This window comes from Empidonax traillii, unplaced genomic scaffold (assembly GCF_003031625.1).
Source record: "Empidonax traillii isolate 1590-97213 ecotype Southwest subspecies unplaced genomic scaffold, ASM303162v1 scaffold103:size1334136, whole genome shotgun sequence".
Taxonomy (NCBI): Eukaryota; Metazoa; Chordata; class Aves; order Passeriformes; family Tyrannidae; genus Empidonax; species Empidonax traillii.
Genome location: NW_020955296.1, coordinates 675,944 through 691,992, shown reverse-complemented (window position 1 = coordinate 691,992; position 16,049 = coordinate 675,944). Strand labels below are relative to the sequence as shown.

The window sequence follows — 16,049 nt, the reverse complement described above, 5'->3', positions numbered from 1 at the left end:
CAAGCACAACACTTCCACCAACAAACAATGTCTTGACTTTGCAGCTCTAGTGGAATGACACAGAGCTTTTAATCTCTTTTTTATTTCTTTTCCCTTTACCTTTCAATTCTGAATCATGCTGCAATTGCACTGCTGATTGTTAAGCCAGAAGGACCCAGACCCAACTGTTTGGGTTGAAAGTTCTTTTGCCTGCCATTTATTTTGGAAAGACACCTTGAAATATTTCTTTCAAAATTGCTATCCTTCCTATACATACATTCATCACAGCTACAGCTCTGCAGTACAGAAAATTTTATTTCCTAAACAGAATTGGATTAAGCAGTGGGAACAATGCTGCTGAAACTGAGAATGAAATGCAACACCTACCAGTGGATCAGAAATGCTGATAAACTTACATCTCTGAGGTTTACTGCTGTGGGCAGAGCTTCTCAGTGCACAGGATTATTTTAAAAAGGCATTTCCCTAAAAAACCCAAACAAACCACAGGCTCCTTTTGCATATCCTCCTACCAGCTGCAGAAACCTGCCTATTTGCCTTACTTTGAGAGCCAGGAAAAACATGTATTTAAAATATATTTTTATATATATTTTTATCTCCTCCTCCCAGCTGCAGATTCCTATGCCACTTCCCTGTTTTCAACTATGACTTCATAAACCCACAGAATATCACATCTTTCACTATGCCAGATGTACTCTGCCAGCTGAACTCTGTCTCATTTCACCGTTCTGCATCATGATATCATGCTATTCAGTTATATATAAATTATCTAAGTCAATTTTTCCTTTTGCCTCCTCAAGCTGTAAATTCCTCTTTCATTTTTCCCTGAAGCAGAAATCAAAGCTGTGTTCTATTCTTTGACTTTAGGTGACAGATGTAGTAGAAGATCCAAAAGACATGTCAGAGGACTGACTAAGTTCTCGAATTCTTCTCAATAAGCCACAAGATAATTATAGAAAATATTTTTTCTACTTTGACTTCACATTCTCAATTCTGTTATTTCTTCTTGCATAATTTTCGTTGTGTATCTGAGACTGAAAGCTACCAGAAGCAGGCAGCTGAGGTTGCTAGTGTAGGAGAAAATGCACAGATAGTACAGTTATACTTACATCTCCCCTTCTGGGCACCATAGCTGGAATGACAAAAAAAAAAGTGTCTTCACTGCTTAAAAGAATACCAGGGGAGAGATGACTGTTGACCACAATATACTGTGCTGCAGCAGCACAGGGCAATGGGAAAGTCTCTACAGAGCCCAGGACAATTTAGAGGACTACTGAGTTCCTGTCAGCTCTGCACAGGTGACAGAAAGATATTTAAGCTGTCAAATGACAACATGAGAAAGAATGTGGTTTGGCATATCCTCTGTCTATATTTACAGCTTTTGTATTCAAACGTTGAAGACCAAAAGCCTTGGAAAATTATATGTGGTTTAGTTCTTTCTTGTTGGAGGACCTGCAGTGGCACTGAAGGACTTTGATCTCAAGTCCTTGGAAATGAAAGCCAGTCTTTCCAGTTTGAGGGATCTGTCAGTAAAACAAAACTAGAGAATTATCTTCTTTCTTTCAGTTTGCATTCTTATCTGTCTTTGGTTTATGTCCTGACTAGAATAGACTCTTCTTAAAGGTATTTTACTGTCTTATGTCTGAAAATAAACTAACTTTTCCCACTACGAGTAATAAAAAATTTGATACGACAAATGCTAAAATCACCCTGTAACTTGCTGGCAAAATCCTGATGGATCTTGCATTTTCAGGATTCATCCTTTATATAAGACCAGAACTATAGGAAACAGAAATATGAAAGCAAAGATCAGAAAAATGCTCTTGAGTGATGGAAAAGCATAATTAGGAAGAAGAAAATACATAAGTGTGAGCTCACAAGTCTGACAAGAAGACCCTTGGCTCACAGAAACTGACTTCAGCAGCTCTCTGTTTGCAACAGTGGAGAAGCTGCTTTCAGTGTCTCCTACTTCACTGAATAGCCCCTTTCCTCCTTTGATTTATCTGCACAGGAGAGTATTATAGTTCTTTGAAATCAATGGTTGAAAAGCATTACAGAGAAGGATTACTTCACTACTTTTTCTGCACGAAGCAGTGGAGTCATCACAACTTACAAAAGCCAGTCAACAGCAACAAGCAAACTGATATCCTGGGTAGGGAGACCCACTGCAGTAAGGATCAGAAGCATAGTGACAAGTCCAGCGCTGGGAATACTGGCAGCTCCAACACTTGCAAGGGTGGCAGTCAAACTGCAAAATAAAAAATCAAATGGGAGAAGCAGGAAGATAAACATACACTTTCATTGCAAAGTCATGTGATCAGTAGCAAGGTCATATTTTTAATGAGTTCTTCCCATAAAACAACAACTATATGATAAGTCACGGAAAGCTCAGGCCGTAGTTTTCACTCTTCTGTTTCTCTAAAAATATTTATTAGGTCAGGCCAGATCTACGGGGTTTGTTTTGAGAGTTGTGAGAAGGTTGCCTGGGAGTTATAACTTTTGTAAGCTAGTATGACATTCAGATCTGTGTCCCGGTGTTTTCTGAACTCTACCAACACATCCAGGGTTTTGAATCTTGAGTTTTGATCATCCAGACATGATGAAGTTTGGTGATGACGGGTTCAGTTTTCAGGGTGGGTAATTTCTGTTTATTTATGTTACTCCAAAACTGAATTGTGAGTTAAAGGCTGAGAGAAAGTGTTTATTATTAAATACAGAGAATAAAAGTCCTGGCATCCAAAACTCACAAAATACAAGCCAGTGGTGTACCAAGCCTAGATACAAATCACCCTAGATGAAAAAGTAAAATTGATCTGATTGTTTCATAAATCCAAACTTGTGTTTGTTTTTGCCTGTTATATTTTGATGAAGGTCAGTGGAGCGAATGTCTGAGCTTCAAAGGCTTGTAAAAATACAACAGAGACCATAAGAAATATCAACACCAGCGGGAAGTTCTATGAAGAACAGACAATAAATCTGTCAGAGAGCAAGTCAAGGAGAGAAAAACATAGAAGAGATGGAGAAAAGGGAAAGGGAGAGGGAGACGGAGGGGGGNAGGAAGGGTAAGTAAAAAGGAAAAGTGGACAAAAGGAGATGGAAAAAGGAATAAGACACTAGGAAAGGAAAAGTTATCTGTGTTTTTAAACACAGAGATAAGTAGCATGGCTGCACTTTTGTGGGTGTATCCAACAAATCTGAAAGTGCTTCCAATACAGGAGCAGGGGGAAACAGACTTTTGGGGGGAAATCCTTGACCATTAGCCACAGAACTAATTTGTGAGGATGTACGCCTAGCTGGCAGATACTGGCTGGCTAGGTCTGACCCAGCTGACAACCCAGGCTGCAATGTGTTTGTCAGGTGTCTGGATTAGAGTGCAACTTGACCTACTAAACACTCAGATAGGTCCGGCAGCTATGCAGGCAGGATGCTCTGCTCTGCCGTCAGGCTTTGCATGCAATGCCAGCTCCTTAGGCACTTCCAGCCTAAACTGGTGAGGGATTGCTTCCAAGCTGTGTGAGGAAATGCTCCTGCCAACCTTTCTACGGCAGCACTTACAGGTCTGGAAGGGAATAAAGCTAGAATTGTTTAGGACTAAACAGAATCTTTCTTAGCTACCATTTCCAAGATCATCCTTTCCCAAAGAATGTAGGAAACCAGAGGAACAACATGATCAATATGAAGTAACTAGGGTTGGTCAACGGCTAATTAAGCCTTCATGATTTTATGTCTGGGTCATTTGAACATTGTCAATATCACAAAGTGGATATAACAGACAAAACCAAATAACCTTCACTTCATTTGTATTGCCTCTTCAAGAGATGGCTCTTGTCATATCACTGTAACAAAAATGTTATACTGCATGAAGAGGAGAACCAGTGGTTTTCTTACAGATAGACCAAACTTGCTGCCTGCTTTGTAAATGTGAGTCTCACACCTGGCTGCATCAGCCTTGAAATGGTGAAATCAAGAAGGAGCCAATTGGTCAGGTCTCAGAAGAGGAAAAGAGGAGTAACTCAGGTTCAAGCCTAACAAAACCCTTGGACAACAGCAGATTCCTGACTTGAAATTCCCTTGTTTCAATTTATTTTAATATGTGGCATCTCTGAAATGTCAGTTTTCAATTTTAGGAACAAATATGCATCATGCAGGTCTAGCATCTGCCTTTATTAGAAGCAACCCTGAACCTTTTACAAACTTTGGATTTACTATTTTAGGGGCTGGGGCAGGAAGTAAAGAAATGGAAAATGTGGAGCTAGTATAGCTGGGCAAGAAACATAGAATTAGACATCCCTTTGCAGGAGTTTCTTTAGAGTTAAAAGAGTTTAATAAAAGAAAAGTGTGTGGGTGAAAACTACAGGAAGAAGGCAGACTTGACAGCCTTCACTCACGGTTTCCATTTTAGCTACTCAAAATGTTAGACCTGCTGTCTTCATCAAGTCAAAACTCCCTTACAGTAAACAGTCTTCAATCACTCTTATCCTTTTTTAATGGGTACTTTCTTTTTTCTTTACAGATGTTCAGTTTAGTCCTAGATAAGACAATTTGATATGAAAAGACTACAGTTAATATTTGCTGGGTTAGAGACAAAAGGTCTATGAGTATCCAGACCATGCCACAGGCAATCTCACCACCAGTATGGGCTACTTTCAGTTAATTTGTTTTATCTGTTCACCAAAGTCACAGAAAAAGTACAGGCAAACATAAATAAACAGACAGATATTTTAGGAATATTTTTTCCTTTGGTGTATATAAAAACATACATTCTAGAAAGTATGACTTGTAATCCCTCTACACTAAAAAAAAAAAAGCATTGCATTGGACAGAGAATGCATGTAGTATACAGCATATGACATTGTATTCTGTGCTGGTTTTGGCTGAGGTGGAGTTAATTTTCTTCACAGTGGCTGCTATGGGGCTGGGTTTTGGATTTTGCTGAATACAGGGTTGATTAATATAGAGACATTGTTGCTATTGCTGAGCAGGGGTTACACAGATATAAGGCCTTTTCTGCTTTTCCTGCTGCTGCTAGAGAGGCATGGGAGGTGCATGGGAGGTTGGGAGGAGACACAGCCAGGAGAGGTGACTCCAATTGAACAAAGGGATATTCCAGAACACAGGACACCGTGCTCAGAAATGAGGGGAAGAAGGAAGAAGAGAAAATGTTTGAAGTGATGGCTTTTGTCTTCCCAAGTAACAGTGCCACGTGATGGGACCCTGCTCTATGGGAGGTGGCTGAACACCCACCTGCCCAGGGGAAGCCGTGAGTTAATTCCTTGTTTTGCTTTGCTTGTGTGCGTGGCTTTTGTTTTCCCTATTATCTCTATTTCTGTATTACTCCCTTTATCTCAACCCAGAAGTTCTGTGGCTTTTACCCTTCTGATTCTCTCCCTGATCCCACCGGGTGGCTGCCTAGGGCTTGGTGGCTCCTGGGGTTAAACCGTGGCAGTTGTCTACTGCAAAAGCGTAAAACAACACCAGCTTGCACCAAATCCGCAAATGATAGCAAAGGCCTGTCCCCAGAGAACCAGGGCCTAGGTATAAAACATTCATTTGCATATCATTGTTAGAAATCCATGGATTTCATAGTGAATCCAATATCTGAGAAGACATCCAACCCAAAACACACACATTTTACAGCCTGTAGAAACAAAGCCTAGGAGTATTTTGAACTGACCTCACAGTAACTATCTGGCCTCCATCCAGGTCAATTCCATTCATCTGTGCTATGAAGATGGCAGCCACAGCTTCATAAAGGGCGGTTCCATCCATGTTAATAGTTGCTCCAACAGGAAGAACAAACCTCGTTACACGCTTATCAATGCCGAGATTTTCTTCAAGACACCGGAATGTGACAGGCAATGTACCAGCGCTGAAGGAGAGACAGCAGAAAAGTAAAGGTGATATAATTACAATTAATATAACACATGCACATAAGGGAGCAAAGTCAGAAATTCTATTACCATCATTTGCATTTTCTATCTCCACTTTCTGCTGTGATTCCAGCCTTTTTAAGCTGATTTTTAAATCAAACCTACATTTAGCTGGAAGTGGGACTGAGGCCAAAACATGAACATGACCTGAAGCAGCACGAAATCTTGAGAGAGTGTGAATAAATTTTTCAGACTAATTTACAATTTATTTCTTGCATTTTCTTTCAAAATACAAGTACTAGATGTTTTCTGCTAGACAGACCTATGAGTATAGGGACAATTCTTAAATTCCTTTGATTGTGAATTTGCTCTAAAGGGAGAAATTTGTATGACAGTAAGAACTGAAAAAGCCAAGCAAAGAGATACAAACCATGTTGTACCAGCGGAGGAGAGAAAGAAATGATATGAAACACATCTAGAGGATAGGAAAAGATGCAAAAGATGACTGGAAGAGGGGAACAGCTGTTTGCACAGATCCACAGTGCTTTGTTTTTGTGGGAATATTTCAGTCTATTGCATTCACTTGCTCAAAATACAACACCTTCATCAAAAAATACTGTTGAAGTGGAAATTCAAACACTTCAATGAACAAAAGCCTTAGGTAAATTGTAATTCACAAAAGCTCCTGGCCAGACTATATCTCCTGTAATTTCACATTGTTTCACAGAGCCACAGAATTACTGCAGCTGGAATGCATCTCTAGAGGTCACCCATCCCAGCCACCCTGCTCAAGGCATGGGCAGCCAGGACAGGTTTCCCAGGACCACGCTCAGACAGGTTTAGTGTATCTCCAGGAATGGAGACTCCACAACTTCTCTGGGAAACCTGTGCCAGTATTCACACACCTTCATAGTAAAAAGAGTCTCAATTTCATCTTCTCTGCTCTGTCCCATCAGATATTTATGCACATCAGTAGGGCCCTTCCAGAGTCTCTTGTTCATCAGGGGAGAAGTTATTCAGCATAATGGTTTGAGTTGACCCAAAGAGGCAGATGAATTACAGTTCTTCCAAGGCACTCTTGAAATCAAGAATGCTTGATTTTCTGGTGGTCAGTTTTGAACTAGGTTTTTTGATTCTCAGCTTTGGATGAAAATGGAAGACACATTTTTCTTCAGAAATAAAACATTTGTTGAAGAAAAAAATTTTAAGATACAGTATTCAACTGAAAAATAATTTCAGCACAAAATCTAGTAACTGCCCCGATGCAAAGCAACAATTTTTGATTTCATTCTATCACTGAGAGCTGTGTTGCTTACACACGTAGTTGTGCCTGTTCTGTGCATTAAGAACAAGTCTAAAATGTTCAGCACTGCAGTGGAGTCCCCTTACTCTGCCAAAATGGATGAAAGTACAATCTGAGAGATTTTTTCACTTCTTTCTTGGAACCTACCACTGTTTGGTTGGTTTGTTCTTGTTTTTGTTTTTGTTTTTTTCCCTCATATGCAATGAATACTGGTCTTTCAAAATAAATAGAATTACCACTTTTTCCTGGCTGAGAAAACAAGCACAGAGTTAACACAATTTGCACAAGTCATTTGGCTAATGCCAGAAAAGAAAACAAAAAGTGGGTTTCACAACTCTCTGCAGGTAGCTTTACAACCTCTCTGGAAACATCCTGGAAGCATGCGGTATTTTGACTTATTTCAACATGGCTGGATTAAAACTAGTTTTTATTCAGTGGCTTAAAATAATTTTTGTAGTGAAGGTCAGAATGGCAGGTGTATTATGTCTAAACAGCAGCTAATAATTGGCTAGAAAACAAAGCATGATGGTATTTCTCAAGTGTACCTGGAAGCTGTGCCTAGTGCTGTGATCCATGCCTGGAAAATCCCAGCAAGGAATGAAAATGGGCTTTTCCTTGTTATCACAAAGTAGAGCAGAGGCAGGAAGATCCCTCCATGGATGACAAGACCCACAATCACAGTGACCATGTACATGCCAAGTTGTCTAGCAACTACTTCTAAGTCCTTGATTGCAATGATTTTTCCACAGATGAGGCAAGCAATACCCAAAGGGGAATACCTGGAAAAAGAACACAAACATAGACAGAACAAGTCTTTGCAATGTAGTCATAAAAACTGTGCTCAACACAGTATAGACTGGAGAAAAAGCAGGGAGCTCTCAAGCTCAACGCTGAGGTGCAGATCAGGAATTGAACAGAAATTCAATGCAAAGTTTCCACATCTTTTTCAAAAATAATGTCCATCTCCAGTGAATTCCCCATCTACTTCATTTTTCATCTCATCAAATGGAATATGCATTTCCTGAATAGTTTTGCATCCTGGAATAACATTGTACAAGGATACTACAATGTTACTCCGGCTTGGACCATTACAAAGAGTGGTGTAGATTTGTTCTTAGTACGTAAGTTTACAACCCATTGTTTATATAGTTTCAGGGAGTTGCATTATTTACTCCAGATAAACTATTTGTTGGAATGAACTGCTTATATCTTGAAGGCTACAAATGTTTCCATTACGTTCTTCAATAATTCGAACAAATGCTTTTTAGTTTATGGATCCTTCATTAATTATGTCCTTTTGTTACTTTGGGTAAGAGTTTTGTCCCCTTAATAATGTGATTTCCTGAAGACATAAATGGAACTTTTGAATAGGATGATAATAGTAACACAGATTGGGAACAAAAAAAAAAATTAAGTGAATGGATATTATTTAAAATACTTGATAATCAGCTATAGTGAAACATATAGTGAAACATACTTGAAAGCACATGGATAGAAATCAGGATTTATATCTGCACTGGTAAAAGCTAGTATATGATATAATTTTAAGTGAGATTCACCTTCTCTATCTGTTTTATAAAAATTGGGAGAAAGCAATGTAATGAGGAGAGAAAAAATAACTCTTTGAAAATAAATGATAATGTATATTTGCAAAGGTGATTAGTTATTTGGATGCTTAATTAAAGGCAAGACAAAGGAAACTGACTTTCAGAATAAAAGTGCTTCCTGTTTTCTGTTAGAATATCTCCTGGTCTCTCAAACAATTTGCCCAAAACATGGAAAAGCCTCATTCACTTGAAAGGCAAGGCCAGCTGTTATACCAATTATCATACCATGCCACACTTCAGTGAACTTGATGAAATAAAATTCTTATAAAGAATTACACACTGTCAGAGGTAGATGTCTGATTTGTTTTATGCTTGTGTAGCAATGCCATGCTCCTGACGGTTTGTAGGTGCCACGGGAGTTACAGCTGTCTGTGCAGAGAAATCATAAACCAAACAAAATGTTACTCTGCATAAAGAAGTGCATTTTTCTTTATAAAGACACATAAAAACCCCTTGCTTCTGGCCACAACAATTCTTTTAAAATTCTAGACAGAAACGAACAAGGGGAATTCCCAACATCAATTTCCTTTTCCCATGGAAAGAGAAATAAAAAGCAAATCAGTAAAAAATTAATATTTACAGTGAATTTCTTGAAATTGGAACAATTGCTGCCACTACAACACTGACTACTAGAGAAAATTTATACTGTAGGCAGGGTATTATGTCTTGGGTCTACCAACTGGTGCTAAGTGAAGTAAGAGTAAATTCTGGCTTCTGGAGTGAAGTATAAACTCCCTCTATAGATTTGAGAGCAGCAGGGTACAGCAAATATTGAAAGCTTTGTGAATAAAAACAACTGTAGTTTTATGCAGCAAGATCATCTACAGGAAAGTAGAAGCATAACAGGAATACAAAACCATTGCTTTAAGTTCTTTCTTTTATTCTACACATATCTTCATTACTCTTACATAACAGTCCTCCTCTGAAACACTGATGATGCTGAAGACTTGTGCTCCCTTTTCTATAAACTGTGCCTATCTAGAGCTTCGGAGAAGAGGCCTTGTAACTCAAGAAATCACTTCCAGGAACACCAGGGAATCACAGGTACCAATGAGCCATGCATTGGAGTAGCTATTTCTGCTCTCAGAGACCTAGGAGATATCAAACACAGTAGTACAGTGCCAAACATAAAATTGTTTTTATTTGATATGGCCATGGTCGGCACGGCATACAAATAGCTCTGGGGAAGTCCTTGGAAAAACACCTCAAAAGAAAAAAAAAAAAAAAGGGGGTAATCCCCTACCAGAAGTAAACAATGGCTCAGTCTTAATTTGGAAAAGTCATTTCCAAGTCAGGCTCTATTATTATGAATGGTATGCTTCGAAAACAGGACAGATATCTTCCAGTGACCCCATTCCAGCAAGGTTGTAAGACACAGATTCTGCAGAAACTATGGGTGGAGGGACTACATATCACTGAAAACTACTGGAATGTTATTTGGTGGAAAAATATTTTTACTACAGAAGACAGTAAATAGTGTGTGTGTCCAGGCCTTTTTATAATTGTACCTCCAAGATAATATCCTGGGATTATGCTAACCTCCCAGGAAGATTGGAATGTTCTTATGTGAGATTCTTGCTTGCTTAGGTGCCCTTCTGAATAATGAAGTTCCATAATCAATGTGGTATTTGAAGGCCTTTGCTGGTACATGTATGTCTTGTACTTCAGTAAACGAAGACCAGAGTATCCTCAGAAATATTTCAAATTGGGTACTAAATAATCCTCACTAAAGAGAAATAATGCTGCTGTGGTTCTAACATACCTGTCAAGGCTTTAAAAAGACAACTATTTTATTACATTGTTTACTAACAAACTGTGATCACTATATGCTATATTAAGGTCTTATGGTCGCTTCCTTAAAATAATTTTTTTTGTTCTTTAAGTTAGAACTGCGAACTTACCACATGATCATAGTTACTAACTTCATTACAATCTCATTCAGGATGTTGAAGAAATCCACCATCATCTTGGCCTGTTCTCCCATTTTCCCCATAGCAATGCCAAAAGCAATAAAGAATCCTATCAAACCTATTAGGAAAAATGGCAAGACAAAAAAAAAAAAAAAAAGGCATGTAATCCCACGGTTTTTAGGAAGTTTTTGCACCTATTCAATGTCTTGATACTACATGCTGATCCAGACTTCACAGAATGAAAGAATGGGTGAGCTTGGAAGGGTCCAACCTCCCTGCTTAAGCAGGGTTGTCCTAGAGTACATTGCACAGATTTCAGAATTATAGGATATCATGTTTTGAGATTTTTTAATATTTACTCACTCTCAGCTACCATGACCAAATTCAGAACATCTTTGATTCTTAAGTATTTTACTAAATTCCAAGTTCACAGTCCAGCTATGGTTTTATTGGTGTTTTTTTCCTGAATTAATCTGATAATCAAAAAGTACATATACAATAATCTTCTCTGTGCCATGCAACAATTAGAACCCTCAAAAGCCCTGGTGAATGGGAGAGGTAATACATTGCTATATCATAAGTGTTGTTAAAACAGTTACTAAAAACCAAGAGTGTTTTTCTCAGGCTTTTAAAAAAGTCCCTTGACAGATTCAAACTACAGTCTAGTGAGTCCTGGAAGCAGGGAAAGGCAAAAGTATCCCTGAACTTAACTTTTGCAATCCAGGAATATTCCAGTTAAATGAAGAAGCTGCAAGTGGGAGGAGAAGGTAAGTCTTGCATTTTAAGCTTAACCACAGAACTCCCAATAAACAGATTATTTTAACTGGAACAGGCTGTCAGTGGACACAAAATCATAGCATTCAATATTAGTAACATTTGGTTCCTAAATTTAAATGCTAAGGTGTGAATATCTGGAGCATTGGACTATCAGTGTGAAAAAACAACTGAGTGCATGTATTACTTTGGAGCTGTGTCTTCAATGCTAACCTTTTCCATCCAGCAATTTTCAGTGGTCAGAGTCAGATTATTAATTGATACTTAATAATTAATAGATGGTTTGAATCTTCAGCCATCCTTTGAGGCTAAATTTTCATTCATGGTATGAGTTCAGTATTTAAAAAATGTGTAACTCAGCTGGGAAATTCCGAGGTTAAAACCTACCATGACACAAAAGCATTCAAGAGATGGGAATCTGAGCTACAAGTATGCTGGGAAAAGACAGGCTGTCCCATACCCTCACACTGGATTTAGTAACCAAAATTTTTTCTTTTTTTTTTTTTTTTTTTTAATCCAATTTCCTGGATGTAAAGTCATTCTTTAGAACTAAGTTATCTTTGTTAAGTCACTGAATAGGGAAGTGAAGCATACGTTTGTGTGCCGTAGAGCATAAAGAAATAATGAAAAGCTTTTCAGACACCAACTTACTTCCTGGAATTCACAATCTGCATCAGAAAAGGTTAGTAGGGAGATTTTTTTGTTCATTAATTCCAAATGAACTGCTGTGTTAGTCATAAGACTAAGATTGGTTCATATTTGCAGGAATTTGCCTGGCTTTTCTGTACAGTTTATGCAAACTGGATGGCAATTCCACAACATTTTCACTTCATTCAAAATCAAACAACACCAAACCAGTCAAAACAAAAAACTCAGCAACATTTGAGAGTCATTGGTCAAAACACCACAGAAAATCCCACCCCTAAACTGTGTATTTATTTTCTATAGGAATTGTATTCAGCCTCTAGATCTTTTTTATCCATGAAGAGCCTGCACAAAACAAGTCCTGCATTAAATGTAGTGCATCTGTCATGTCAGAATTTTAATGCATAAGCAGAGTTCCAGGAGAGAGGAAAGCAGGTGAAGGTAACAGTGGAGGCAGTGAGCTGCTGCCTCACACATGGTGCAAAATGCCAACTGGAAGCTTTGAAAGCAAATGACGACTCTGCCCACAGGTGCTGAATGGAAAGAGGAGCCGTGAAGGTAGGCAGGACACAGTTGCTCTTGCGGAGCAGGCTGCTTTACAGAAGAACAAGATCCGCTTATTGATACCACCATCTCCCCTATGCCTAAGCAAAGCAGCTGCTGCCAACCAACTCACCAACACCTAAAGAAGCTCTGCAGGCCCAGCAGCCACTGTCAGCAGGAGCTATTCATCAGCTATAAGGTATCTGTAAGGGGCCATTTGCGCTTAAAAGGTTATGGTCTAGTGGTGAGAGAAAGCAGTAGATTAGGTACTGCCACATACGCTCTGACTTTGAGGACAGTACACAGGTGGTGGCCTCAGCCCTGTGGATATGCTGCCACAGAGTAGCTTCAAGAGTAGGTGTGCCAATGAGGCTACAAATTGAGAGCTGATTTGTGACTGACTTCACCCACATCCAGAAAATAAATAGTTGAAGGAGTAGCTCTCCTCTCTGGGCTGACGAAACAGTGACTCTAGGCACAGAGGAGAAAATAGAAGTGTGTGCCAGCTATTTGTTTCCCGTGTGCTCCTGCCCCAGTCTGAACAGTTGTTTCAGGAAAGGGTGGGAGATAGGCAAAGTCTTCCTACCACCCCCACTTTCTGGCTTGTTCAGACAAGATGGCATGATGGCATTTGCAGCTGGTAAAGGTCAGCAGCCAAGATGAAAGGAGGAGGGAGTTGTGACTCAGAGATGTGTCAAGCCTTTCTGGGATTTTTCTTGGGTGGTGTGGTTCATACCCCACCTCTCATTTCAGGCTCTGCCTCAAGCCAAATTATTCCAGCATGCCCAGGACACCTACTGGAAACAACTTAGCTCAAATTCATCAGCAGGTGGGTGAAGCACTGGCTCTTGAAGCTCTCCCTCATACTGTTTTGCCAATATGCTTTAATATTAGTCTAGATTGGCTTCTTCTAGGATGAAAGGGTATTTTGGGTACCTCCTACATGCTTTGCTACCATACTCCAATTCATAATGGCAAAGCTGCCAATCCAGAACAATTCACTTGATTGTTTCTGTGATACACTCATCTCAGACACCAATGGGTAGCCAGTAGGTGGTAACACTTGATGATTATTTGGAAAGAATAAACTTGCACCGAAGAACAGATCAGACAACACCGACTACTCAGTCACAGCAAAAAACTGTGTCATACATATGAGGCACATATTTGAAAGGCAAAAAACTTTCCTACCTAGGACATTCATGCCATCCTTAAATTCAAGTCCCTTCTTAATGACCATCTGGGCTTCAGGTGGTGCTGTCTCATTCACCATAGCCAAAGCAGAATCAGTGACATTAGGTGGCTCTTCAATGGGTGGTGGCACCAGCACTCTCTTGGTGACAGTTTGGATCTGAAGGCAATAAAGAGAGAGGATGAGAATGGAAACAGATTGAATGCAATCCATATGATAAATAAGGAAATAATAATAAAAACAGTCTTCACTTGAAATTCCAGGAAACTGTTTTTAAAGGATTAGACATGGCATTCCACAGGCTCTTATCCCTCTTCCAAAAATAAGTTTATTTTTCAGTAGTTACAGGTGTTACAAAGTCCTGGGGGTCTTCTTCACGACTCTAGTGTGAAAAGCATGGTAAATACTCATTCCTTACCACTACAGTGTAGCATTTTACAGACAGTTATTTCCTTTGTCCGGATGGTTCACATAGGGTGCTTCACAGATTGCAGGTTATCTGTTGATACCATTTGTTCAGCACCAAAGGCAGCCTCTACGATCAGTCATGGCAGCAACTCTACAGTAAGGCTTGTTATTCAGGACGGTCTGGCCAGCTCAAATTATCATAACCTAATAATGGTTAACTTGAATAAAAAATTTAGGGCATTTCCAGCACTTACAGCTTTTGAGCTCTTGACTGCAAGAGCTCAAAATGGAATATACAGTCCCCCGAGCTCTCTAATTAAAATATTGTGAGTGACAGATAACAGAAAAATTATTAGTGCTCCCAGATAGATGTCTGACCACCTCATAAAAAGAAGACATCAGCATCTGAATGGATTTAGACCCTCCTAGCACATGAAAGGCAAGGTCAAGGGAAAGCTGGGAAGGAATGCCAGGGGGAGAAACGAGCCTGAGTTTATGGCTAGGAAAAAAAGGGAGGAGGGAGTGGAGAGAGAGAGATTTGTGACTTGCTGCTTTTAGAAGGGATGTTTTCCTCCCACTTCTCATCTTGACCATTTTCTGCCTCTTCATGTCTCTGGGACAGGCAAAATGGTTTGGATGCTGTGACTGCCTTGCCATGTTTTCCCACCTGCTCCCTACTTTTCTTGTTCCTAGAAACATGTTTGAGCAAGGCAAGAGAAACGGTGCATTAGCCTTTGAAAGAACACTTGCACCTCTTTCCTGAGATGAACACTGTAGTACTATGGATGATGATCCAGATTCAACCCATATAGTTAAAACCTTATGGTTTTAAAATACCTTACATCACTCCTTTCAAAACCTGCTGTTTAAACCTGGAGAGGAAGATATAGACAGAAAGCCTACATAGCTTTGCATGAGAAAAATGCTTTGGTTGTCCTTAAACAACCCAACATTCTTGCGTGTTTATATTTTTTTCAGAGTTCATCTGATGGGTGTTGTCAACAATATTTTTTTCTGTGAGGTATTCAGAATGTAAGAACTGGGTCATGGAAATTAAACTTAAAACATTAGACTCTACATTCTCACAAATTCGACTACAAGTACAAGGTCTTCAGCACTTCTTTGCACAAGGCCACAATCACTAAATATGCTGAATCTAATATAAAGCTTAGATTCTGACAACAACGTCCAAGGCTAGAAACACCATTACAATGTCATAGTCATATTTATAGATGATAGTTCCATGGTTTTTCATGGCACATAAAACCTTATCTCTGCTGGAATAGCAATTTTCATTATAAATTAAAACTTTTTGGAGGACCATACTAAAGTTCAGGAGAGATTGAAATCCAACGATGATTCAGAGTCCAGTTTGTAAACAAACTCTTTCAAAACTGCACGTGAATCTCTTCATCATTTTCTGCCTGGTCACAGTGGAAGGCATGTTAAACTCCCACACACACTGTGCAGTACCACTGCTGTGCACCCTTCAGAACCATTCTTCTCAGGATTACTGCAAAACACTTCTTCCTCCTAAGGTCACCTGGAAACACTGAATGTTTATGAAGAGAGACTGTATAAATGTAGGAAGAGAAAATGTATGCTGACACCATTAAAAACAGTTAATTTTCCTCTTAGAGAGAGATTCAAGTAAAGCCTAACTACTTACTGAGGAGTTAAGGGCTAAGAGAAGGCACAAGTTCCATCTAGAAAGGAGTGTGACTTAGTTCGCAAAAGAAATGTGGTTTTGTGGCAGAGGTTTTCACAATTAGTTTGGAATATGATAAAATCAAACTTGGG

At 39.3% G+C, this 16,049-nt stretch overlaps 1 protein-coding gene across 4 annotated transcripts in view; it reads right to left on the bottom strand.

The window, feature by feature from the left end:
- The window catches only part of SLC1A2 (solute carrier family 1 member 2), an 89,931-nt gene that overhangs the window by 16,155 nt on the left and 57,727 nt on the right, over positions 1–16,049 (bottom strand). For all 4 annotated transcript variants that reach the window (XM_027882188.1, XM_027882184.1, XM_027882187.1 and 1 more), the window contains exons 5-9: positions 13,841–14,000; positions 10,679–10,805; positions 7,716–7,949; positions 5,672–5,866; positions 2,111–2,245 (exon numbers count right to left, since the gene is read on the bottom strand). In XM_027882188.1, the coding sequence (XP_027737989.1) occupies positions 2,111–2,245; positions 5,672–5,866; positions 7,716–7,949; positions 10,679–10,805; positions 13,841–14,000 (851 nt within the window). The remainder of the gene's footprint in view (positions 1–2,110; positions 2,246–5,671; positions 5,867–7,715; positions 7,950–10,678; positions 10,806–13,840; positions 14,001–16,049) is intronic.